This window comes from Sitophilus oryzae, unplaced genomic scaffold, assembly GCF_002938485.1.
Source record: "Sitophilus oryzae breed Bouriz unplaced genomic scaffold, Soryzae_2.0 scaffold_575_pilon_pilon, whole genome shotgun sequence".
Taxonomy (NCBI): Eukaryota; Metazoa; Arthropoda; class Insecta; order Coleoptera; family Curculionidae; genus Sitophilus; species Sitophilus oryzae.
The window spans coordinates 256,459-282,484 of record NW_022147168.1 but is presented as its reverse complement, the minus strand read 5'-3'; the positions used below and the strand labels follow the sequence as shown (position 1 = coordinate 282,484).

At 31.4% G+C, this 26,026-nt stretch overlaps 4 protein-coding genes across 8 annotated transcripts; 2 read left to right on the top strand and 2 right to left on the bottom strand.

Moving 5' to 3' along the window:
• Positions 1 to 882: 882 nt before the first annotated feature.
• On the top strand, positions 883 to 1,635 carry LOC115887440 (28S ribosomal protein S18c, mitochondrial). Its single transcript, XM_030906870.1, has 2 exons — positions 883 to 986; positions 1,042 to 1,635. Exons 1-2 carry the CDS (start codon positions 941 to 943, stop codon positions 1,395 to 1,397), a joined length of 402 nt encoding a protein of 133 aa, XP_030762730.1. The 5' UTR covers positions 883 to 940; the 3' UTR covers positions 1,398 to 1,635.
• Positions 1,605 to 2,808, bottom strand: LOC115887439 (NIF3-like protein 1). Its single transcript, XM_030906869.1, has 3 exons — positions 2,372 to 2,808; positions 2,031 to 2,320; positions 1,605 to 1,963 (listed from the first exon to the last, which is right to left on the bottom strand). The coding sequence occupies exons 1-3, from the start codon at positions 2,749 to 2,751 to the stop codon at positions 1,704 to 1,706; spliced, it is 930 nt and encodes a 309-aa protein (XP_030762729.1). The 5' UTR covers positions 2,752 to 2,808; the 3' UTR covers positions 1,605 to 1,703.
• Positions 2,809 to 6,121: 3,313 nt separating this feature from the next.
• On the bottom strand, positions 6,122 to 11,295 carry LOC115887435 (inositol-pentakisphosphate 2-kinase). Its single transcript, XM_030906863.1, has 6 exons — positions 10,910 to 11,295; positions 10,661 to 10,857; positions 10,537 to 10,595; positions 10,326 to 10,481; positions 9,567 to 9,977; positions 6,122 to 6,348 (listed from the first exon to the last, which is right to left on the bottom strand). Exons 1-6 carry the CDS (start codon positions 11,259 to 11,261, stop codon positions 6,192 to 6,194), a joined length of 1,332 nt encoding a protein of 443 aa, XP_030762723.1. The 5' UTR covers positions 11,262 to 11,295; the 3' UTR covers positions 6,122 to 6,191.
• Positions 11,296 to 11,912: 617 nt separating this feature from the next.
• On the top strand, positions 11,913 to 22,643 carry LOC115887434 (transmembrane GTPase Marf). 5 transcript variants are annotated; one of them, XM_030906861.1, is made up of 16 exons: positions 11,924 to 12,119; positions 12,172 to 12,229; positions 12,302 to 12,365; positions 12,838 to 13,124; positions 13,177 to 13,397; positions 13,454 to 13,605; positions 13,677 to 13,824; positions 13,886 to 13,993; positions 15,124 to 15,318; positions 15,375 to 15,466; positions 15,521 to 15,650; positions 16,782 to 16,984; positions 17,113 to 17,304; positions 17,354 to 17,634; positions 20,172 to 20,455; positions 22,005 to 22,643. In XM_030906861.1, exons 4-16 carry the CDS (start codon positions 12,926 to 12,928, stop codon positions 22,080 to 22,082), a joined length of 2,283 nt encoding a protein of 760 aa, XP_030762721.1. In that variant the 5' UTR covers positions 11,924 to 12,119; positions 12,172 to 12,229; positions 12,302 to 12,365; positions 12,838 to 12,925; the 3' UTR covers positions 22,083 to 22,643. The 5 variants fall into 5 exon arrangements, with proteins under 5 accessions (XP_030762717.1, XP_030762718.1, XP_030762719.1 ...); XM_030906862.1 differs by having other exon boundaries at positions 11,924 to 12,122; XM_030906858.1 differs by lacking the exon at positions 12,302 to 12,365 and having other exon boundaries at positions 11,922 to 12,119.
• The last annotated feature ends 3,383 nt before the right edge of the window (positions 22,644 to 26,026 follow it).

Here is a 26,026-nt window from a genome sequence, read left to right as displayed (position 1 = left end):
TAGGTTTATATTAAAAATACAAGGTAGATAATCATCAAAAATAATTATGAACCAAATGTTTTTTATGAATATACAACTTGAACAAAAAGTTGTTTAGAACAATTTTTACCAAATTTGCAAAAATTTTAAATTGAAACGCGTAATTCAGTACAAGTAAACATGAAATATTGTAAATACTTATTTAATATCATTTCGAGTGTTTTACGACGAAAAGGTCATCTGTCCGTAGCGTCTTTTGTCAGAATATTCGTATATTTAGTGTATTATATACCAATATTGTACGCAGTTTTGAAACTGATAATTAAATAAATCATATTAATGTTAACTAACCATAATGAATGATAGAATTTCACTAAATTTAAATTCCCCCGTATGGTTGAAAACAGCAAATTGATATTTGTTTACTTATAGATTACCACCTATATACAAAATGACACGAAGACCTGGAATATGGCGCCCAACTTGATTAGACCTTCTGCGCATGTTGACGCTCATTCTCTATCCCTTCTATTTCTCTGGGCCTAAGCTACTAGGACTATCCGGCCCATCATTAAAGTTATCATCCTCGTATGAGCGTTAATTCGCTGGATTAGTCTATGCGGGTCTGAGTATAATTCATATCTTGTTTGGTGATAACTCGTTAACAAGATCAAATTGGTGTAACATTTTTTTTTTGCTGTTAAGTTTATTATTTTATGGCTAAAGAAAGCATTAGCATCATCAACGAGTTGTCAGCAAACAGGATATGAATTATACTCAGACCAAACTCAGACCCTTGACTCTGCTTGACCGATCCTGTCTGTGAGTGTGTAGGTAACTTTATTAACAAACTGGATAGTCCTAGCAGCTTAGGTTTTAAAAGTAATTAAGAAAAGAAGAAGAACTAAAGGTAACCTTATAATTATCTTTCAGTCCAGCAAGTAGAAATATTTTAAAAATTATGAATTTTTTACCTATTAGACGGCTTTTTGTTGCTGCAGAACAAAGTAACATATACCTACCTTACATTGTGCCAACTTATTAATAATATTTTCTATTAAGTTTTAGTCAGATCGTACGGCTCGAAAACAGTACAGAATGTTTCTTCAAATGAGCCCGACTTTGATATGGAAAATCCCTTCGAAAAAGAACAACACAAATGCATTTTATGTAAACACAACATAACAGTGGATTATAAGAACGTTAAGTTACTATCGCAGTTTCAATCACCGTACACTGGAAGAATATACGGAAGTCACATAACTGGCTTATGCAAGAAACAACAAACTATTGTCGAAGCTGAAATTATAAAAGCACAAAGTGCAGGTCTTATGGCTACGTATCTTAAAGAGACATGTTATCTAGATGATCCTAAATTATTTGATGTAGAGAACCCTATTAGGCCTCATAAATATTAAGTATACCAAAATCCAAACAAAAGAAATATGAGTGGTTTTGACATAGAATTAATATTTAATAAGAAAAAATTATATTTCTTATAGCAAGTTTCAGATAAATAGATATAAATCACACCCAGAGGGTAAATAAATACAAGATCAACGTCCATCACCATGTATATGACATTTATTTTTGATTATAAGGTGGATGTGCAGAAAACAATAATATAATTGTAAATAAATGTTTTATTGAAACATACTTATACTTTTTTCCTCTCATGCACATTTGCAACAAATACAAAATTCAATATTTATTTTAAAACTTAGTTATATTGTAGTTAAGCAATCTTTATCTATTTTAGAAATATTAACCTGAAGTTGTTCACTTGTTAATATGTTTTGAAAATGTTTAAGGTAGCCTCTTTCTGAGTCACTATGATTACATAGAATAACATTAATGCCCTTTTGGGTAGCATCTAACACATCATGATGAAGCATTTCTCCTGTTAGATACAGATCAGCATTTATATTAGATAAAACAGATGACCCAGAGCCAGCACATAAAGCAACTTTAGATATTAATGTATCTGAAAGACAAAGGTATTAAATATCTGTAGATTGATAATACTATTTAATTATAGAGTATTTTATTACCCAAAGAATTTCCTCTTGCTAAACCTAGTCTTAAATGTGGTATGCCAATATGTCTCTTTAGATCATGTACTATATTTTTTAAACTTACTGGCTCTACTATATCTACAAGCCTTCCCATGCCAAGTTCTGAATTTTCTGAATTAGGTATTATAGGTTTGATACTTTTAATATTAAAAACTGATGCGAGCCAGTTGTTCACACCATTATTCATAGCATCCCATGTAGTGTGAGGACTAAATACTGCAATATTATTTTTTATACATTCTATAATGATACGTTCCTTCCAAGAACTATAAAAAACATATATAATAATAGTTACACAAATAATTAGAAAAAAATACCTCTGTGTAATACTTTTTAGTGGTCTAAATATGTTAGGGTGATATGAAATTATTAGCTGAGAACCAATATCAGCAGCTTCATGGACTACATCTTCGGTCAGGTCTATTGTTAATAAAACCGAATTTACATTAGAATTTCTTTCAGGTTCAACGAGAAGACCAACATTGTCCCAAGATTCGGCTAAATTCAAGGGAGCAATACTTTCTAATTTTTTAATAACATCATTTAATTTCAATGACATGGTGCTTTGAGACAGAGTTTGATAGACAAAATGTCTATAAATATAACTTAAATTTTCCTTTAATGACACTTTATGGTTTATAGGAAATGTAGATATTTCATGTGTTAATAATCGGGTATATAATTTCTTCACAAACATATCTTTCCACAGAACAAAAATCTAAAAAAGATAGAGGTTAGGAATTTCTTCCTTACTTATTTTTAGGTCTTCAAACATCTTCAAATATGTCGGTCTTGTGGTCGAAATGATTGCGCCGCTTTCTAGTAGACGCAAGGTCGCCGGTTCGAATCTGGCCTCGGGCATGGGTGTTTGGTGTGTGTGAGGTGTGAAGCCGGAGTCTCATGCATCCGAAATCCGATGGTACGACATCCGAAATTTGAAGTTATCGTATGAAATAAAAAAAGCCTGTCACATACATCCGAACGTTCGTTCCGAAATTTGACAGTTTTAACATTTAGACCTGTCATTCCTATGTATTATTATTATGTATTATTCCATGTATTATTGGAGAAACACTTAGAAAAATAACTTCCAAACTTATAACTCGCCAAATATCCCGAAATTGCCCACTTCCCACTAAATTTGATTTTAAAAACCAATGTTTTCAAAAAAAGTGAGGTTAAAAAACACACGATATCGTACAAAAGTTAAACAAAATTTAACTTTATACGACGTCGGACGATTAGTTAAAAATATCGGATAAAAATTGGTGTCAAAATATTTCGACCAATAGGAGCACCGTCGGATCGTCGTGTCATCGGATTTCGGATGCATGAGACTCCGGCTTGAGTCTGTGATTGTCCTTTAAACGCTCATAAAAAAAATATTAATAAGCAAACCAAACTATAATAGCTTTTTTCGTTTTCCGGTTATTACCGATTCTGAACCGTCCTAGAATTGTGATGCGTATGCGCAGAAGGAAATTTGAAGACATTATTTCATTTGCGCATGCGCTGGAGAGTTCTAGGACGATTCAGAATCGATAATAACAGGAAAACGAACAGACCTAATAGGAAACTTTGAATAGGAAAAAAAATCTTCAAATATGTAAATCTTAACGTCGCCTTTTTGCTGCTAGGGCTAATCTGGACTCTGTCTGCTGCCTCTGCACCTTGTTTATCCGGAATCCAAACCACGGTTCTCGGCCATGTCATGGTCAATGGCCTACCTCCTTGGCGAGTATCTATATCGACTCCTAGGGATCACTGAGATCACTCATGTATATTCCTTTATACAAATATATAAATATTTTTATATAATACCTTTATACAAATATATAATATATATCCTTTATACAAATACGTTTATATTATATAAATTAAAATGTCCGTAAAACTCAGGCCGATATACAATAGCGTCAAATCTATTTAAAATATGTAAAATAGCATCTTATTTCCGCTCCATTTATATATCCAAGAACATCAGCTTCCAGTACTGCTTTTTCCATTTTTCATAAGTAAAGAGAATGTTGGACAAGAAATCAAGAATATGCCGGAAATGTGAACATAAACAATGAGAATGATAAGTCAGATCAATAACGTTATAACGGCAACGGATACATTTACGATATATTCCGAGAAATCTAATTTATCCCTCAAAACACCACATTTATTACGTTACCATATTTACTAAACGTTACAGGCACGAGAACTCTATTTCTAATTATTATTTATATTCCGGTTCATCCGGTCTTTCGGTCCAGCCGGTATACCGCGGTTCAGTATCGGTCCCACCGATCCTAATTGTAGGAACCGGTATACCGGTCCTTAGGACCGGTACTTCGTGGTACCGGATACCGGTACTAAAATCTTAGGACCGAACATCCCTACTATAAACTGTACTGAGTTTTAAGCCCCGTTCTCAGAACAGCGACTGTCGCCAGCGACACGTCAAAAGAACCGATGAGATTTGTACAAAATTCAAACAGCTGTCAATTTTAAATTTAGTATAGCTCCCATTGGTTGTTTGAAATGTCAAACTGTGTCGCCCGCGACACGACGTCGTTCTGAGAACGAGGCTTTAGGCGCGTTCAGAGGTGGCTGACCGTTGTTGTGAGTCAGATAGAATAGACTGTTCAGGGAAGTCGCTTTCTCAGCTACTCTGCCGCTGATCACCCCTGAACTATTTCAATAAAAACAGATCTAACCTTCCCCCACCACCTAACTTTATCAAATAGGGCAAAATGCTCAAACAAAAAAAAAGCTTAAGATTATGATGCCTTTATTTATGACCTTATCTAGGCAAAAAAAATAAATTCTATTTCCTGATTCTTCATAGCCAATCGCGCCCTCTAGCGGCCATTCTACTAAACTTGAAAATAATATCTACCAATTTCCCATGGCCTCTTTAGTTATAAATACCTGTAAATACCGTACGATCGAGAAAAAACGGAGTCCAGTTGGCTGGGAAATGACTGAGATCTCCCATATAAATTTACAAGACAGCGATCTTCATTTCATAGCCATCGCTGACGCCGTTTTTTTTTTCGATCATACGGTATTAAATATGTTTTCCGCAGGCCGCACAACTAATAAATTCCGAGGTAGAACACTTGGTATATAATTGCCAAGTAGACATGCCGATCGACAATGATATGGGTTGACATAAGTAGTATGAAAAAATAATATGGCATAAAAAAACCTAAAAAGTTAGAATAATTTTACTTGTAAAATAATTACATTAATGTTTTTAACATGATCAATATTTTTCTAACTAAAAATAGATATATAAGTAAAGTACATATTATTCTATTTAAATAGATTATAGTTAAAATTAATTTATTACAATGAGAGACAAACTTTTAATGTACAAATCTAAATATATAATATTCGACTAGCATAATTAATATATTTTAAAAACACAATAGCCATACATAACAATTAAAAGTAATTATTAGGAAAAGCACATAGTCCATAGTCATTGGTTTATTTTATAAGAGGAATTCAATATTTAGCATTATAATTACTTATATTATTTTATTAATATTACAAAAAATATATTATATAAAAGATTATTATATTAATAGTAGTATTTTATTTTTTAGTGCAAATTCTCAATTATAATATATTAACATAAATCTGTTTTATACATTCTATCACAATTTACGAGATATATTATACAGGGTTTCCTTGTACATAATCCAGTAGTCTAAAAAGCTCACATATCCATCCAGTATCCCCTTACATATTTCACATATTCAAAAAAAGTCATATTTTCAAAACCACTCCGTATATATTATGACATTAGAGTACTGCTGATATAGAAAGTTTATGGCTAATTAAATATTAAAATCCAAATCTTCCAATAAAAATAATAAACGTAAAGAGTTTGCCACTTAAAAATCTACAACTTCGGTGTAAGAATATTTTTATTGAGCCCATAATTTTTAAAATTATGTGCTTCTGTTCTGTTAAATATTTTATAAAAATTGAATGTGAAAATATATCATAGAAAATTTGATATGTAACTTTTTAACTATACAAAGTCACCCTGTATACATATGTTTTACCTAAAAACATATAGTATAATTTACAATAGATATACTAAGTATAGTTTTAAAACATTTCCTTTAATAAATATCACTTTTGTTTGTTAAAAACTTTAATTATATCTTTGTTTCTTTTGTAATGCTTTAGAATCGTTGACAGAGGTTTGGGATATAAATCAAAAACTCCAATATTTATTAAAAAGTATCCATAATTTGTTTTCAATAGGTTTTTTAAGTTGTGCAAGTTGCTGAAACATATATTTTTATTATACAGGGTGGTCCGAACTGTATTCCGGAAACCTCATTCAAAATAAAAATAAGTAAAAAAGATCGTATAAATGTGTCCTAAAATGCTTAGTTTCGGAAATATAGGGTGTAGAAGTTTTATTTTTGTTTTGAGTTTTTCCAAATAATTTTTGAACTAACGTCAATATTTGGATAAAAGTTGGTGTCAGGGAGGTTTTTGAAATGAAAATTTTGATTTTGATGTTAATATGACTCCTACTTGTAGAGGGCGCCACCTACATGTATTTTAATTGTTTTGAAGAGTAATAACATTTTGCCCGTACCTGTATAAAACCTACTGAGTAAAAAATATACTTTTCCATGATTTTTTGCGTAAAAAATGTATCTTGATAAAAATCGCTAAGAGCAACCGTTCTCAAGATATTTAGAATGGAAATAGTCAATACATGTCATTATTCAAAAAAATAAATGTGTTGAGTAGATAGTTATTTGACTGAAATTACAAATTTGGAGACTTTTTATTTTTTTTTAAATTATTCATAAATTTTTCTTCGAAAAAATGATGATAAAACAGTTTCTGTTGAACTTTTTTTTTAAATTCTAAATATCTCGACAACCATTACATGTAGCGATTTGTAGCGATCAAGAGACCATTTTACGTAAAAAACGTCGTAAATGTATATTTTTTTACTCAGTTATACAGGTACGAAAAAAAAGTTGTTACTCTTCAAATCAGTTAAAAAATATGTAGGTGGCGCCCTCTACAAGTTGGAGCCATATGGACATCAAAATCAAATTTATCATGTCAAAAAACTCCCAAACACCAATTTTCATCCAAATATTGCTTTAGAAATTGTTTGGAAAGAATCGAAATAAAAATGAAATTTCTACACCCTGTGTCTCCGAAACTAACCATTTTAGGACATACATTTATACGAACTTTTTTACTTATTTTTTTCTACAGAATATGCCGCCGAAGTTTCCGGAATACAGTTCGGACCACCCTGTATACATATTAGATTAAATGTCTTATCTATTTAATATAAAACTGAAATAGCCAAATCAAACCGATATAGGGAATTAAACATGTATTTTTTCATAAAGGTAGAATATTGCACATAATAACTTAGCTATACAGAAGGGACAGTACAACCTGACAAAAAGATCTGAAAAAAAATGAGATAGAGCATTCTAAATATAGAAACATTGACCACGTCATAAAAAATATCCCCTGTTTAAGATAATGTAAGTTTTCCATCACGGATTTGTTCTGTTATTCTTGATGTTTAGGAAAATATCGGTAAGTATTAATAAAGTTATATTTATCCAGTTTTTAACCACTTTAACCAACATTTTACACAACAGTTTCAGTAAATAAGAAATAGAATGGCAACACCGCATAGTGCTTCAAATAAAAATAGTGTACTATATGGAGAATTTTATGCTCAATCCAATTGTCCAGAAAAATAGAGGGTGTAATTAAAAAAAAACTTAAAACTTCCTCATACCTTTTTTTTGAGACATCATGAATACAACAAAATATTTTTAGGATATGCACCTTTATAAACCATGCAACATCTGTATAAAACTTTTTTTCATATCTTTGTCAACGACAATATTGGATTTCCTCACACTAATGAGCCATCCTGTATATCAGGAATTTCTATAATATTTTTCAATAAACTCTATAATACTATTGAAGTGAAACTTCTTTACGCGCAGTGGAAGTAAAAATTCAAGGCCGTGACACGGTACGGCCTTGACAGGACACCACTTTGACAGACGAGCTAGCGAGAAAAAAAGGAGTAAGCCAATGAGAAAGTTGAGATGGGTTTTTGGAGCGCCGTAACTCGGGCTCCTATGCGAGTTAGGGGGCTGAAACTCGGTAACTCGGTTTTCATGATATTTTGACGACGTTTCGTGTACTATGAAACCCCACCATCAATGAATCAAATAAAAAAATCGTCCGATTTAAATAAAATTTAGTATGTCGACAGTTTGGACTAAGGCCAACTTGGCCGTATACGACACGTGTCACTGTGACAGTTAGTTTTGACAGAGTACCTAAACCGACGAGTAGCGACAGTCCCGTTTTCAATTTTCTTTGCGGCTGCGCGAAATAAGTAGGTTATCTGTCATACGATATCTGTCATATTATCTAACATACGTTATCTATCATAAGAAAATTTGGTCCCACCACATCAAAAGAGCCGACGGTTTCTGTCGCTACTCGGCGATCTACGTACTCTGGTTTTGACGTAAGAAACGTCAAAAGTTGATGTAGTCCGATCGTGACCAAATTTGGAGGGTAGGCTATTGTGAACAACGCGGCACACGGTCCCACCTTGCGAAGTCGGATACGACGTTTCGTTTACATCTTCATCAGAGTGGGACTAAGGATTTGATATTGAAGAAAAATGTGGGTCGATTTCGGCATAGTTGGGGACGGGCTATAGGATGACGCGTTCGACCTTTCGAACCCAAACCTCTAAATGGACAAAATCATCAGAATTTTTATTAGTTATGGGTCGATTGGAACTAAACTCGGCACGTGGATAGAGGTACCCGAATGGAGTCCTCAGACGGACAGACGGGCAGACGAATAGGCAGACAGACGGAAGTAATATATGCACATAGCTATAGTAATATGTGCACATAGCTCACGCACAATTTTTTTTACTTTATATATGTATATATTCATATTGTGTTTAATGATTTACCAAATATAGAAATATTTCTTTGAATGCGGTAGACAATGATTCAGTACCTATTGAAACTAAAAGAATTACGGACTTCCATTGTGATTAACACAACGTTTTGGTCAGAAGGATCACTGACCGTTATCAAGTGTAAACTAAACTAATTCCTAAAACTACTGAGCTTTTTGACCTGAATGAAGGCATTTATCGGTTTCTCGCTTGATTTTTTGCGTTGTGACGTATGTATCGTGAGAAATAAAATAATACCTCATTTTAAAATAAAAAAAGTTGCTTTTAATAGAAAAGAAAAATTATGAAAAAGAAACGTAGAATTATATCTTCTATCTAAAAGAAAAATTATATCTTAAAGAGAATTACTTAAAATAAACTACAAAATAAAAACTTAAAATTGAGTCTATGCAAAAATTGCACGTGCCCCTTTTGTATGGTTAGGTAAATTCTGTGCTAATATTCAAAGTGTGCTAATAGTACCTACAACTAAGATATAAGAAATAACATACCTTGGTATCTCCAAAACTCTTCTGAAAGTAATCATAAGAGAACAGTCCTTAGCAATGGCTGATACTAGATAAGGAACAAACATTAACTCGTCTTCATAACTTTTTGAGGCATTAATTATGCTACATTTAACACAGCCATTTTTGTTATTTTTGACAATTTCCAAAATCTTATCTACGTAAGTCCAATTTTCCCACATGTCATTTTTTGACCATTTCTTGTAAGTACTATGACTTCCTTCGGTATCCAACATTTGAACTGATAAAATTCTTTCTAGGACTGAACCCACTTGTAATTTTTGATCATGTGATGCATTATCATGTATTACACAGTATGTATCTTTTTTAGTTGAAGAGATACTAAAATTTGTAGTTAAACATCTCTGGAGAAAATCAGATAATTCTTCTGCCAAACTAAAATTATTTCATATTTTAGTTACTATATACAGTGGACAAAGGCCTGTTGAACTTTATTCAATGTAGGGAAAGTGAACAAATATACTGATATTTAGGTACCAGTCAACTTTTTAATATACTCATTAAATTAATATTTTGAAAAGATCTTTGAATATTATTTTATCATGGTGACACTTAAAAGTTAAAATATTTTAGCTTTCTTCAGTTTTTGTTATTATCTATTCTGGATTGTCCTAGAACCTTGCTTGGTAGGTACAGTTGGAAAAAATAGAGATAATGTTATGGTATTCTATCAATTCTGTGTATGTGACTGAAAAACTCTATCAAAAAGGTTGTAAAACTTACGTGTCATCGGAATCAGTACTTTCAAATATTTCCTTTAAAATTGTAGTGTCTTTATGTCTTTCATCATAGTATATTGACCCATTTTTAAATATCTTAAAATTGTTTTGAGGAATTTGAAATAAGTTGTTTAAAGCTGTTTTCATTCTATCTCTATCTCTGAAATGCATTCTTTCTTTCAATGTGTAAAATAAAATATTTAATCTATTCTTACCCAGAAAATAATTCTTCAGGACAATATTTTGTAAGTGTCTTTATTTGTTTATTCTGTATCTGAAAATTATATTAATAATTTTTTAGTGAATTACATGTTAGTTAGTAATTAAAAATGTATCCACCTTTAAAAACTGATTCATACAATAAAGGCATTGTGGCAAAAAGTGTTCTTTCATAGGTCTCCAACCTTGTTTGGGTTTGATTTCTACTGAAAAAGTGTTTTGAGAAAATTGTAAGTTATCATCTAAACTAGGTAGATATGCAAAGTCATGAAAAAGTGCAGCTCTTCCATATTGTAAAGTTTTATTCTGACGAAATTCTGAAATAAATTGTTGAAGGAATTCCTATGATACGCCTAAATATATATATACCAGGTCTGATCTTGGTAAGCTCCTCTTTAAATATATGTACATGTTTTCTAGACAAAAAAACTTGTTTAGCTTCAGAAGTATATTCATTTCCAATAAGTGGTCTGAGTATATTTAAATAAAAATTGATATCTCTAGATTCATCCTTATACCCCTTTCCATAATACCAATGCAAAAAGTCATTAATTAAAACTAGCAACCATCCTAAAATTGACTTGGGCTTCTCAATTTTTCGAATTCTTAATATTTTCTTTTGTTTAGGTATAGCTAATACTATATTACAGTTTCCTTCTCCTCTATAAGACCATTCGTTAGGTATCTCAAACATTTGTATTGGTGTTTCATTGTTAGTCATTCTAAAAGAGAATAATTAATCTACAGACATCAACATCAGATTAATGAAAGTATTGGTAATGTTGTTTTACTTTGTCTGCTTACATAAAATAGTAAAAAATAGTGAAAATACGTTCAGATTTAGGGTTTTTTTATTTCTCTCACGTAAAAATAAGTTCATGCACAAAACGTTAATAAAAGAACGAATGAGCGATCTTCTTGTAGTGTTTTGTTATTTATATTCAAAGTTAAAGATCCCAAAAAAAGGCCGACTGCTGGCGAATCGACCCTACAATCTATTAATTTATACAATTCTGTAAAAAAAATTTAAAACAGATGAAAGTTGTCAAAGTTCAACTACCCACAGAAGAAAAAAATACATCTCTATCAACACCCATTTCCCATTTCCACATTTTTGTTCTATGGATAGTACAGAGCTTTTTGGTTTGGGCCAGTTCTTTTTTTTTCGATTCGCAAGAATCTTTGTAAAGGTAAGAATATACCAGAATATACTAAAGGGGGGTAGTATTACCACCAAAGGAATATACGCACCACAATAAGAAACGTTTTTTACATTACCGTTTCGTGATAAATCTTAACATATAATCTATGGATACACCCATAGACAAACAAATTAACTAGAAATAAAGTTAGAAATTAGATATATACCAAATTCCCTAAAAAAATGTTGCCTACACTGTTTAACAAATAAAAAGAGAAAAGTTAAAAAAGTTGCTGCCTATTGGTCATACTTCTTATTTTTTAGAAAAATTTTGGATCTTTTAACATTAAATTTCTAAATATGTTTCCGGAATAAACAGTAAATACGATACCTATTTTTCAACAATTACTGCAACAAATGAAACAACGTACCTAGAAAGTAGTGAGTGATATCGTCATAAATGTCAGTAACTGGCAAGGTTTATTTTTAGTAAAATCTTTAATCAAATTTGGAAAAAGGCGTATTTAAATACAAGAACTTAAACTTACGTAAGTCTTTTATAAACATTTAGTTTAAATTGCTTTTTAATGAAAATTTAAGAATATTCCTCACACTTTTAGGTACCTATTGTGTGTTTGGAAATTTTAAGGCTTCGAGTTGGGTTCAAGGGATATGCCAAATCAGGTTATAAAGTATATTAATTTCAGATAATAGCCTTTAAATGCGGTGTAAAATTTGTTTTTTTTGTGTTGTTATTACATATTTTGCTTTGCAAAACTTTAGTTTTGATATTTCTATCAGTAAATATTACTGACAAATCAGCTGATGTTTAAGTTTCAATTCCAAGAGCTATAAAATGTACTATACTCATGGTCTTTGAAGTTTTTATTTATTTTTAATTCCAATTTTGGAGAATATTTAATTTATTTGAATATTTTATTACCTAGGTACTTTATTTTTATATAGTTACTGGTACCAGCATTTAAAATTCTTGAACAGTAGTTTTGGTTTTTCTATTTCTATTATTTTCATAGAATGAAAGATACTGGTTTTATTTTTTTTTCAATAATTTTGTACACTTTGATTTAATGTTTCTAAATTTGGCATAGTTAAAAATTAAGCTTATGTAATTGATTTATATGTATATTTTTTTCAGTTTGCTGTTGATGGTGCATGCCGGATTTTGTTTGTCTGCTACATCCAACTGTATTGAAGTAGAACACATCGCACTTGCATGAGTTGATATGGCTGCTTATATAAATCGCACTATATCTATGATGGCTGGAGATGGGCCTCATAACCGACCGAATGTAACTGCTGTATTGCGAACCAATGGTATTGATAATTCTCCATTGCAGATATTTGTAAAAGCAAAAAAGAAAATTAATGATATATTTGGGGAAATTGAGGATTATGTTAATGATACTGTCGAATATATGCATGGTAAGAATATTGTTAATTGGTATGATAGTCTGTTTCATTATATGTATTTCAGAGATTGAAAAAGAAGATCATATTGTCTCTGCAGAAAAAGTCAAGCAGATTGAAGAATTTGTTGATAAAGTTCATAGTATTAGAGAAGTTCTTTCTAGAGATCATATGAAAGTAGCATTTTTTGGAAGAACTTCTAATGGAAAAAGTTCTGTAATTAATGCTATGTTAAGGGATAAAATATTACCCAGTGGAATTGGCCATACAACAAATTGTTTTTTGCAGGTATTGTCTCTTGTTTTTCTTATTTTGTGAAAACCAAAATAATTAATTTTTTCTAGGTTGAGGGATCTACTTCTGAAGATCCCTATCTTACAAAAGAGGGTTCAAATGAACGTTGTGCTGTTGAATCTGTTGGACAACTTGCACATGCATTGTGTAAAGAAAAACTGTCAGAATCAGAAATGGTGCGAGTGTTTTGGCCTAAAAACAGGTATAAATTTAGTTTTTGATGCTATGAATTGTATCAGTGATAGTGATACAAATTAAATATTTGTTTTTAAGGTGCCTTTTGCTTCGAGATGATGTAGTATTTGTTGATTCTCCTGGTGTTGATGTTACACCTAATTTGGACGAATGGATAGATAAACATTGTTTAGATGCTGATGTTTTTGTTTTAGTAGCTAATGCAGAGTCAACTTTAATGGTTACTGTATGTCTTTAGTAGTCTAAAAATAACTTCTTTTATAAATTAATATTGTTTTTTATTTAAGGAGAAAAATTTCTTTCACAAAGTATCAAAAAAATTGTCAAAGCCAAATATATTTATACTTAATAATAGATGGGATGCATCTGCAACCGAACCTGAGTTTTTGGACCAGGTGAGTTTAGATTTTGTTCTCTACTAATTTACATCATAATTTACATTTTATGAAAAAGCCATTAGCTACCACCAATTTTTGTTGCATTGCATTGCTTTCCTTAATTTTAATTAAGAGGGCACATTAGTTTGCTTTTTCAGCTTTTTAATACATTAAAGGTGCTATACATATGCAAGCCAAGCCATTTGCTAATGTGAATTATGTAATGGAAGTTATCTGTCTTTTGATGAATGTCATTAACTGATATAAATAAATTTAATTGACATAGGTATAACAGGTTTCCTGTTTGAGATTTTCATTCCAATAATTTTAAAAAATATGTACAATGGCAATGCTACAGCCACCTTATGAAATTATTTTTATAGATCTATATAGGATGTTTCAGATATTTAAATTTATTATTATATTCAATTATAAATATTTTTATAGAAAAGTTGTTCTTAATGGAAAGCTGTATATTTTTTTCTCATCATCATGTTTATTATTCAGATATCTTTGGATGGTTTAGTGTTCTTGAAAATATTTAAGGATTCTCAATACCATTGATGTCTTCCAATGAGATATTTCTTAATATGATTTGAATGTAAAATGTAAATCATATGCTTTGAGAACTTGATTATTACAATTATACAGTACAGATTTAGAATTTATTTTTTTTGTGAGATTCTATGTCTCTATTTAACAAATAGAGAAACAAAAAAAAACGTTTAGGTGTCGCCATTGGTCACAGTTGATCATGCTGATGTATAGAATTTTTCTGTTAAATTGTTCCAATATTTTATTAGTAATGCTTAGTGACTATGTTATCTATAAGGACACATCATTTTGTCACTTTAGGACTTTTCTTTAAAATGTGTGTCATCTTTGTAAAAAATAGTTTGCTTGAAGTTTGTTGGATAGATATGTTAACCATATTGCCTGTTACACTCATATTTTGCTTGCAAATGTATATGCACCTTAAGAAAATATTCAGAAAAGAATGATTAATTTTTGATTTTCTGCATAAGCATTGCAATGAACAGGAAGAGGTGAGTTCATAATTTTTTAAACTGAATATTATGTTTTTTTATTTTGTTTATTAATAAAAATTGTTTTATTAAGAATATTTTAAGGATTATTATTTTTATTAGGTTCGACGCCAACATCAAGAAAGAGCTGTAGATTTTCTAGTTAAAGAGTTGGGAGTATGTTCTTCAAAAGAGGCTGAAGAAAGGATATTCTTTATATCTGCAAAGGAAGTCCTACAAGCTAGAATGGCTGAGCAAGGACAAACTGCTTCTACTCCATTAACTGAGGGATTTCAGACAAGATACTTTGAATTTCAGGTATAATAATATTATAGATTGGGCTAAAAAGTTTATATCTGTTTTCATATTTTTAGGATTTTGAAAGGAAATTTGAAGAGTGCATTTCTAAATCTGCAGTGAAAACCAAATTTGAACAGCATTCTCAAAGGGGCAAATTTATTGCAAAGTAAGGACCAATAAGTAGTTACAGTACTGTGTTATTTTGTATTTGATTTTATAGTGAATTACGAGATATTTTGGAAAGTATTTATAACGAAGCATTGAGATTAAGAGAAGAAAAATTAAAACAACGTAAAGAACTAACTGATAAAATAAACTATACTGAACAACAATTGGTTATTATAACACAGGTAAAGAAGAATAAAATTAGTAAATTTTAATAATGTTAATGACAATTATTTTGTTATTTTAATTTCATCATAATTTTTAATTTTTGCATGGCTCTAACGTGCAGTTGAGCAGCACGTTTGAGTATTATTTATTAAACTCAGTTTTCTACCTAGATCATAGGGTTTTCTAAGTTACTCTATTAAAGACTACTGTATTAAGTTCGCATATTAACTAATGTAATGTAAGTAATATCGTTGATTGAAGAAATTAGAACATGCGCAACCTTAAGGGCGATTTCGTGGCACAGAACCTGTCCGAGATGTAGCTGGCGTTACCGTTAGCCTGTCCGAAAATTCCGAGATTTAGTTTAGCTCTGCGCCGCTGCAGGCTAATACAGCACAGTACCTTAATAATACGGATTTTCTATCATTAAACAATTTAATATAATATTATATGATTAAACAAAGAACAGCGTCAGAGTTGGCTTGCAAATGAAGATCGCTGTTATTTTGTAAAATATTATGGTAAATGTCAATAATCGTCATTTCCAAGCCAACTAAACGACTTTTTTTGATCATACGACATATTCAGCACCTATACAAGATTTTTATTTTTATTGTTTATTCTATGTTTAACAAGAATAAATTTTCAATACATAAACGCGAATTTTTCATCCAAAGATATTTTCGTCAAAAGTATTACAGATATGGCAACACTGTCGCCTTCAGATCCACACCGTCTTCGTTATGCCTTCGCCGGCCGAATGACAGAAAATAAGTGTTTTATGCGTTGACCGCAGAAATATTGGTGTCTCCAATGTGCAGCACTTGAGACATAAGCGGAATCAAATCAGCCTTGTCAAGAATTTGCCCATTAGGTTGCATATCTTCCCAATTTTTTCAATCAACGGTAAAGGATTGAAATCTGGACTGAAACAATTATGAACCACCATCAATATTATAGTCGAGAGTGTGTAATACTATGCTTTCGCATGTTGAAGCTGACGGTGATGTTATTTCTAAGCCTGCTCTGTCATCATACAGCGCAATTGACAAATGACTTACATCAACATCAACAACAAAGCATTCTATGTGACTTTAATTATTTTTCGGTATAATGCGGTAATATTTTCTAATATTTATAATTCTCAGGAAATGAAAAAGAAAATTAGAAATATGGTTGAAGATGTTGAACAAAGGGTATCAAAAGCTTTAACTGAAGAAATTAGACGGTTAAGCACACTTGTCGATGAGTTCAACTTACCTTTTCATCCTGAACCTTTGGTTTTAAATGTGTATAAGAAAGAACTTCATTTGCACGTTGAAACAGGATTAGGATCAAATTTAAGAGCCAGGTAAGCATTTTGATATAAATCCCTTTTATAATTTTATTAAGAGATATTTTACTGCAAGACATCATTTAACTTTTTACGCGTATGCAGATTATACAAATAAATCAATCACCATTTTTAAATTTTATAAGATTATCAACTGCATTGGCAATGAATATGGAACAAAGCCAGACAGAGATGACAAGCCGGATGGAATCTCTTATCCCACAAAACTACAGAAGCGCCAGCAATTTTATTATGCCAGGACGACAGCCATTTGAAATTCTTTACAGACTAAATTGTGATAATTTATGTGCTGATTTTCATGAGGATCTTGAATTCAGGTAAAGTTTGTATATGATTCAATAAATCATTGACTAATATTTTTTTTAGATTTTCTTATGGAATCACAGCACTTATACAACGCTTTGCTGGTAGCAAAGGCAGTTTTTTGGGTATTAAAAATAAAAGAGAGAGTCCTCAGAGCAGTATTATGCCCTCAACGCCCGTTGATGTGGTTGATAATCGATTGGTTTGCAATACTAGTTTCGATGACTGGTCTTTGTTGTCAAGAATAGCGTTAATGGGAGCCGGTTCTCAAGGTACCATGGGCTGTTTGCTGGTAGCTGGATTCATGTTTAAGACAATAGGATGGAGAGTTATTGTAGTTACAGGTGAGCACTATATTTGTAACAGTACAATATAATAGACAGTGATTTTGTGTCATTCTTTGGATGTCCTGTGTTGACATCGTATCTTTGAAAAATTTATATAGGAAATTTTTTTAAAAAATTTTTGTGTCTATTTTTTACAGTTTGTACAAATTTACTTAGCATCTGTATTAATGTTGAAAAAAATATTCATATACAAAAAAAATATAATTTTCTACTAAAAGAGTTTTGACACCTTTACTATATAACACTGCTAGAAATACTATGACTATACATATAACTCTCTATAGAAAATACAGAATATAATACATTTTTATTATATATGTTGGAGGCAGATGCCGAATTCGGCCTATGTCCGAAATAATTAGACATATGGCGATTTGTCCATACTAAACTTGCCAGATGCGTGCAACTTCGTGCTTATAAATAGTCTTTATATAACTTCTTTGCGGAGGGGGTTAATCTTTTTTTGGTATAATATATCAACAAAAGATTAACACCCTCCGCCTAGAAGTTGAAACCAATGCAATCAAAACTCTTCCGCGTAACTTTGTGGATATAGGTAGGTATATTTAATTATAATATCGCCGTATGTCTAATTATTTCGGACATAAGCCGAATTCGGCATCTGCCTCCAACATATATAAAAAAGAATATACAGGGTGGTCCGAACTGTATTCCGGAAACTTCTGCAGCATATTCTCCAGATAAAAATAAGTAAAAAAGTTTGTCTAAATGTATGTCCGAAAATGCTTAGTTTCGGAGATACACGTGTAGAAGTTTCATTTTTATTTGGATTTTTTCCAAATAATTTCTGAATTACCGTCAATATTTGGATGAAAATTGGCGTCTGTGAGTTTTTTGACAAGCGATTTGATTTTGATGTCAATATGACTCCTATTTGTAGGGGGCGCCAAATATATGTGTTTTAACTGTTTTGAAGAGTAATAACTTTTCGTCCATACCTGTATAAAACTAGTGAGTGAAAAAATATACATTTCCGCGGCTTTTTACGTAAAAAATTTCTCTTGGTAAAAGTCTTCTTGGTAAAAAGAGTTCATCCAAATATTGACGTTGGTTCATAAATTATTTGAAAAAATTGAAATTAAAAATGAAATTTCTACACTCTGTATTTCCAAAACTAAAAATTTTAGGACATACATTTATACTAAGGGCTGGCAAAGGTTAGTCTTGGGTCGAGATTTCCGTATGTAAGAAGAGTACAATGCGTTTAAACTTCTAGGGAAAGGTGTACGTCATGCGTTCAGCTTCACGATTTAATTACGTCTCGTGATACTTGATTTGTTTATTTATTAACGAGTCGTAATTTTCCCTACAGCTTGATTTTTTTTAAGTGCAAGCTAGAAACACTTGCATTTTTGGTAAAAATAAGTGGAATTGAGTGGGTGTTCGATAGTGGTCGCGCTATTATAACTCTGAATTCAAAAATCGATATCTCGAAATCTATTAGAAATAATAGATTGTAGTGTTGTCGATGGCTCCGGCTTATATACTCTATTGACTGCTTCTCGAAATTTCCCCAATTCTCGGAAAGCGTACTTCTTCATACCAGACAATTCCATTGTCTGATTCCCTTACTTCTCGACTTGACTAAAAGATGGCGCCTGAAAAAGTCTTTTAATTTCTGGCGGATACGTTGCGGTTGTGGAGGCAACCAGTAATACATTTTTAATTTCTGGCGGATACGCCATTTTTCTTGACAATATTGTAAAATATCCGATCTTGAAAATAAAAAAAGTTTCAATATCTAAAGTGGTTCTTGAGTTATGGCCTTTTATGTGTTAAAAAGTTGAGTTTTTAAATTATCGCGATTACTGACGTTTTCTCGTTATATAAAAAATGACACCCTAACGATATCCTTATAATTCCATTTCAGATACTCAGAAACATTACAAACCTAATGATTTTATCTAGTTATCTCTTGAAAAAAAAAAGTCTTTTAAAAATAAGCAGTTCGCGATCGTGATTTTACTTTACTTGATAGGGAAAGGCGTATCGGCAACGCCGCAACAGCACACCGTCACGCGTCGCGTCGGTCGGTCGCATTTCTCTCACTCCGACTTAATAAGATCCCTATGCGATTTACTTCCACACATGTAAATGCCGACCCAAAAGTAACATTTGCCAGCACGGTATGAGTTTTTTTACTTATTTTTATCTGCAGAAGATGCTGCCGAAGTTTCCGGAATACCGTTCGGACCACCCTATATAAATCAGGACTAAACAAAACGAACCGCCATCGCCATCACTATTATTATTAAGAGTCTGTGTGTGTAGTGTGTAATATATACCATAATTTCATATGTTGAACCTAACCTTGATGCTATTTGTAAGCAAAAAAAAGTGTAATTTTATCACACAGCACAATTCACAAATGACTTACATCAACATCAGTGACAAACTTTCTATAAATTCAATATGTTTACAGTGATTGAAAAATGAGTGCTTACAAATTCACTAATTCAAATATTTAGTATATCCATATCTAATCGAACTATAATACTGTGTATATATTATAGGTGCTCTATACGGTTCTCTCTATTTGTACGAGCGTCTTACGTGGACCAATAAAGCTAAAGAGCGATCTTTCAAACGTCAGTACGTCGATCACGCCACCCGTAAATTACGCATGATCGTCGACTTAACATCGTCCAACTGCAGTCATCAAGTGCAACAAGAGTTGAGCGGTACTTTTGCCAGGTTGTGCAGCTTGGTTGACAAGGCCACTCACGATATGGACGATCAATTGAAAGTTTTAGAAAAGGAGGTAGCTACGTTAGATAATGCTAGCGGTCGGGCAAAGGTCAGTATAAAATTTGTTTGGTTTGGTTGTAAACATTGAGTAAAATTATTTTACTACGTGAATGCGTTGACGTTGAAGCGCGGGATTTTACACGTCTAAATCTCGCGGGATCATTTGGCATTATTTACACTAGAGGTGGGAATTCTAGTTCCTTAAGAGGAATTGTTCCTTGAACTAGGTCTTTAGTTCATAATACTTCCCGACTAACACTGACATCCCCGTTGCTTGCTGATGGGTTTCGTTGTCAGTCTATTCACAGAATGATCTGTATACTTTTTATAATGTACTAAATATAACGACACGTGTAATTGCGTATGTTAAAAACATAGAGGATATAGGTAGGTTTTATTGCAGATAAAAAAAATAAAAAGGAAACTCAAATCAGAGTTTAAAAAACTATTATCATAAATCAATTGGAGCACATAATACGAAAATTTTACGAAAAATTGCATTTTTCCTCACTTCAAGCTTTTCAAGTTTTTGTCTAAAAATTCAGAATATCTACTTCATTTTATAAGATGTTTCTTAATTTTAGGAACCTAAAATGAAACATTAAAGTTAAACCGTAAAATATTTAAAGAACAAACTAAAAATCAAAAATTGTCTTCCAATGACGTATTTTTTGACTAAATATTATGAGGTTAGAATGTAGCTTTCTTTTCTAAAAAAAAATCCTATATGGGTATTTCGCCACTGCAAGAAAATAATAATGTTCATTGTCATTTTAACAGAACGTCAACGGTTTTTGTAGACGTATCTGTTTTGAAAAAACTAAAGTGTTCTCAAATAGTTGCATTTAAATATTATAAATAGTTTTTTTCTTTATTCTTTGTATTTTTTTGCTTCCGACGACGGAAAGAGATAAACTTTCCGAAATGTTAAGCATTTTTTTGTTTTAGGTAAATTTGTTTATCAGTAAACCTAACTGCTAACAATTAGTTTCCGTTGGATTAACGCAGCAGTGTTTACAAAAAATAACTATTTTATTTTGTAGATTTTCTTGCAGTGGCGAAATACCCATATAGGATTTTTTTTTGGATAGATGAATCCGCCACATTGGTATAGACATTTTTTGTAGCTTTCTTTATTAAGTTTAATAAGAGTGATAAAGAAGACAGATTCTAGCTTATTTGTCTTTTGCTCGTGTCTGCACATATCGCTGGCAGTAACAATGAAATTTTGAAAATCGGGATTTTGTTTTATTTATACTTTCCTTATTAATTTTGAAAAATAGGAGTAGCGATATTAAGCTGATAAGAATAAACATTATATTTTGATCCGTGTTAAAGGTTGAGAAGAGGATCATAAAGCTAGAAGCGTCCGCTGTAACTGTAATTTGAGTTTTGATTGCTTTGTTTTCAACCTTTTTTTGTGAGTTTGATTTTGGGGTTATTTATGGACAATTCGCGCTTTTTTCGTCAGAAAATGTCCCTCCCTGTTATAAGTGTCCCTCTTATCAATTCTGTATAGAACATTTTAAAATCCGACGTACTTAAGACCCGTACGTGCATTATTGTAAAGTACAATTTAATAGAATTATTTTTTTAAGGTTTTGAGAAATAAGGCAAACTACTTGTCACATGAACTCGATCTTTTCGTCGATGCCTACCTCAAGATACACAACTAGTCGAAAACGAATAGAAGAATGAGACATTGCTGATAGTAACGATAGTTTTATTGCCATTGGGTTTTTCATGAGACCAAATTTCAAAACAATTGCTTAATTTTTTATTTTTATTTTTGCGTTTTTATTTGGTAACAGAAATCTGTAGCAAAACATTTTTGTCATTGTTCCTTTAGACAGACGTGTTTGCAAAAAAATGCTTATAGCTTGATTTGTCTTTGTAATTCTAGATAAATATTTAGAGACTTTTTACATTGTTAAATCTAACTTTAAAAGGCACATTATTGTTTTATGATTACATACAAAAATGTGGAAGTGACTATAATTCAATTTTATTTTATTATTATATTTTATTGTGAACTTAGTAATTGATTGAATATACATTGTTATTAATTATTAAGAAAACATTGTGATTTATTTATAAAAGTATTTTTTTTTTGTTACATTGCTTGTTTAATTTTAATAAAAAATCAAATGAAGAATAAAGGTCTCAGTAAGCTTGGAGAAACGATGGTAGTACGATAATGTTATAATTCTTGTAAATAATAAATTGTTTATAAAAAACTTCAAAGTTTTACTTTTCCAATTGCCTAAAAAATGTTCCCTCGGTATTGTGGTAAATTATTATACACCTCTATTGTAAAATTAATTACTAATATATTCGGAATAAATTTTTAAACCATATCGACAATCAAGTTGTTACTTCTAAAGAATATAAGTTTCGAAAATAAAAAATAATGGTTGTACAAATAAAAATGCATAGTAAAGATAATATTTTATTTACGAACTAGATTTGTACTAAATATATAAGTACCCTATATAAAAATACATCACTCTACACACAGTTTAGTTATGGACATCATTACATTGTAAATTGTAAAACAAACTTTCTCAGTAAGTGATTGCTTAACGATGGAAAATGGTTAATTATTAATTAACATACTTGGTGGGAATCGCTAAGTACCTAATTGGGGGTTAAATTTAGGCGGTTTCCGTCTGAAAAATTTTTTATCTTCGTAGGTCATATCATTGTACAGGTGTAATAAAAACGCAACGCCATGTTATGAATACTATGTATTCTTTGACATTTGAGTTGACTTCATTTTATCGGTTGTATGCGGAAACAGTATACTATCTTCACATTCATATCACTATTGGGTACATGAACTGACTACACAATCTATAATCTTATTGACTGCCGTTATGTCGTATTTCCAATATTACAGAACCTATGACTCTTGTTAATTAACGGATTGAACAGTGTTTTCGTGTAAACAGATTAGTTTTATATATATTTGCAGGCTTTTTAGTAGCATCTCTTGAGTGCTCCTTGAATATACTTATAAACTTACCATCTACGTTGTAAAAGTTGTATGGATTAGCGCCCGTACATAAAATTAATATAATTATAATTTTTTTTATTATTTCAGTGATTTTACAAAATTCCAAAAAAACGTATACAGGGGGCCAAATGATAAATATAGGTTAATAACTTATAATCCATTTTTCTAACGTTTATGACAGGTTTGTGAATATTTGATTCTTTGAATAAAGTAGATACAAAATATATTAGACATTTTAATATCGCTTAGTATTTGACACATATGATATCACTGTGAGTAAAAATAATCAGGGAGTGTACCCACTGTTTAATTTGAAAGAGTCTAGAACTTGTGGCAAATGTATTTTACAGGTCACTGAAATATATATTTGCTCTAATAGCACAGACCTCTACTAAAGAGTTATTTTATAGTAAATAATCATTTAATGCAATGAATTAATTCTCTCGAATTTTCTCCTGCTTGATTATTATTATCCTGCAGTGTATGTTTCCTGTTAAGATGCACCTCCCTATACAACGTTTTGATTTTTTATTGAAACTTTACTTTTACTTATTTAATTGAAGTTAATAATGTTAAAAATGAATGCCCAATTGGTTGAAAATTAAAAACTGGAGAAGAAATAGAGGTATGTATATGTATATAAAAAAAACATAAATACACATAAATTGATAAACGGAGAGGATGAGAGGAGGCATATATAATATGCCCAGCAATTAAATAAACTAATTTTAACTCATGAAAATAGTGAAATAAAAAGAGATCAATTATCTAGGATTGGAACCACCTTCATTATTAATCAAATTTTGGTAATACAAAAAGATTAGACGACCACCGAACTTGAAGAAATCTTGCAATTCAGTAATATCACAAATCCGAAGACCATAGTTTTCAATACACCACACCCGAAAATAAGTTCTGTGAAGATCTTGCTATTAACACATTTTTGTATAAGGCATATTCCTGATTTCCACTTATCAAATTGACAGATTTAAAATTTCAGTGGAAAAATTCGTGAAAGTAGGGCTAAACCAACAATTATAAGAAACAAAATTTGGTAATAACGGAGTTGTTTCTCTTCCTTCTGAATAATAGAATTTTATAAAAAAATAGCAGAATTTTTCTATCTCAGATTGTATAACTGTAGATGTAAATATACTATATCGACGGTTTGATTAACGCCCATAAAAGACCTTCCTTGTGCTCTGAATCGGATATAAAGTACTAATCGAACTAAACATCAATTATCATATCTTAAAACAATTTATTCAGTTTGACAGTAGCAGATAAGTTGTGTAGATATAATTATAAGGTTTTGATTTGTTAGACCTGGCTAAATTTTCTCACAGCTCTTGAAGACGAGGCAGATACTGCCTGGACAGTGTCCACTTCGGCGATCTCTTCCACTTCCTCTAAGCTTCCTTCGATAGAGCAGCTGAGCGAACTGCTGGCCGAGCTGAATTCGTTCAAGAAATCGAACGACGCCACTGCCTCCATCTCCTTTTCTCCATAGCGGACGTAGAAGTCTGGTCGGCCGATGATCGTAGGTCTAGGTGGCGGTACTGAAGCTCTCACTACGGCGACTGGCGTGAGGCCGGGTCTCGACGCCTTGGCTGCAAGCAGGCACAACATGCTTGTACGTTTCACACAGTTGTCTCCGTCAGTGGCGTGCACGGTGCCGAGGCAGAAGCTTTAAAATCCCCAACATTTGTACTGAGGTACTTGATTACAGTATGAGAGAGGCGGGGTGTTGTGTATTGTTAAGAGGAGAAGATAGAGGGTAAAGGAAATGATCAACTAAAAATAGTTACCGTTTTTTAGATTAGAAAATACTAATAATTTACGATATTATGTCTGGATTAAACTAATTTGCTAATAAAGGATGCAGTAGAGGAACACATGCTTTTAAACATCATTTCTAAATAATATACTTACTAACTTAAATTGTCTTTAAATTGGGATTTAATTTTCCTGTTACACAATTAATGGTTAAATTTTTTAATCTACTTATTACCTGCCAGGATTTTTTTTTCTAAATTAGAGATTTTCAAAAATAGTCATATGATACTGATCCTGATATATTTTGAAATATAAAGCTGAAGGATAGACAAAAATTTTAAATTAGCATTTAACATTATAAATTAAACCATTTGTCCCTGTATAAACAGGAGTCAGTGTATTTGCGGTGGCGTCCTGATAAATTCATGTCCGTATTACCTTATACCGGGTGCGTCTCGAAAGTAGCTCACCCCAACTTAACATAAATTAGGATTAAATTTAAAAAAAAAAAAGATTTGGTATGTTATATGACATAAGTTAGGATTGTTGACATATGACATGTCATTCTATTCAGAGTGTCATTTTCAAAAACAATTGAATACGTCAATCAATCCTAATTTTTATTTATTTTTGTCATATATTAACATACAAATCTCGTTTTTATCTGAAATAAAAAAACTATAGGGTGAGCCATTTTTGACTGACACACCCGGTATATCATTATTAAAGTGACGTGAAACTTGTAAAAACTTTCAAACATTTGAATCATTTCATTAAAAGATGTAAAAAGTTTTCAAACGCGGCATCCATTCATAGGCAATACGTAGC

Excerpts from the sequence above, each read along its gene's own strand:
- LOC115887440 (XM_030906870.1), top strand. The coding sequence starts at position 941 with ATGAATTTTTTACCTATTAGACGGCTTTTTGTTGCTGCAGAACAAA. Across the intron at positions 987-1,041 it reads TTTTGTTGCTGCAGAACAAA|TTTTAGTCAGATCGTACGGC; the intron begins GTAACATATACC and ends TTTTCTATTAAG.
- LOC115887439 (XM_030906869.1), bottom strand. The coding sequence starts at position 2,751 with ATGTTTGTGAAGAAATTATATACCCGATTATTAACACATGAAATATCT. Across the intron at positions 2,321-2,371 it reads CTAAAAAGTATTACACAGAG|TTCTTGGAAGGAACGTATCA; the intron begins GTATTTTTTTCT and ends TGTTTTTTATAG. Across the intron at positions 1,964-2,030 it reads AGCAAGAGGAAATTCTTTGG|ATACATTAATATCTAAAGTT; the intron begins GTAATAAAATAC and ends TTTGTCTTTCAG.
- LOC115887435 (XM_030906863.1), bottom strand. The coding sequence starts at position 11,261 with ATGACTAACAATGAAACACCAATACAAATGTTTGAGATACCTAACGAA. Across the intron at positions 10,858-10,909 it reads GCTTACCAAGATCAGACCTG|AATTTCGTCAGAATAAAACT; the intron begins GTATATATATAT and ends AATTTATTTCAG. Across the intron at positions 6,349-9,566 it reads AGAGTTTTGGAGATACCAAG|CAACTTGCACAACTTAAAAA; the intron begins GTATGTTATTTC and ends TATATGTTTCAG.
- LOC115887434 (XM_030906857.1), top strand. The coding sequence starts at position 12,926 with ATGGCTGCTTATATAAATCGCACTATATCTATGATGGCTGGAGATGGG. Across the intron at positions 13,125-13,176 it reads TACTGTCGAATATATGCATG|AGATTGAAAAAGAAGATCAT; the intron begins GTAAGAATATTG and ends TATGTATTTCAG. Across the intron at positions 15,467-15,520 it reads AGGGGCAAATTTATTGCAAA|TGAATTACGAGATATTTTGG; the intron begins GTAAGGACCAAT and ends TTGATTTTATAG.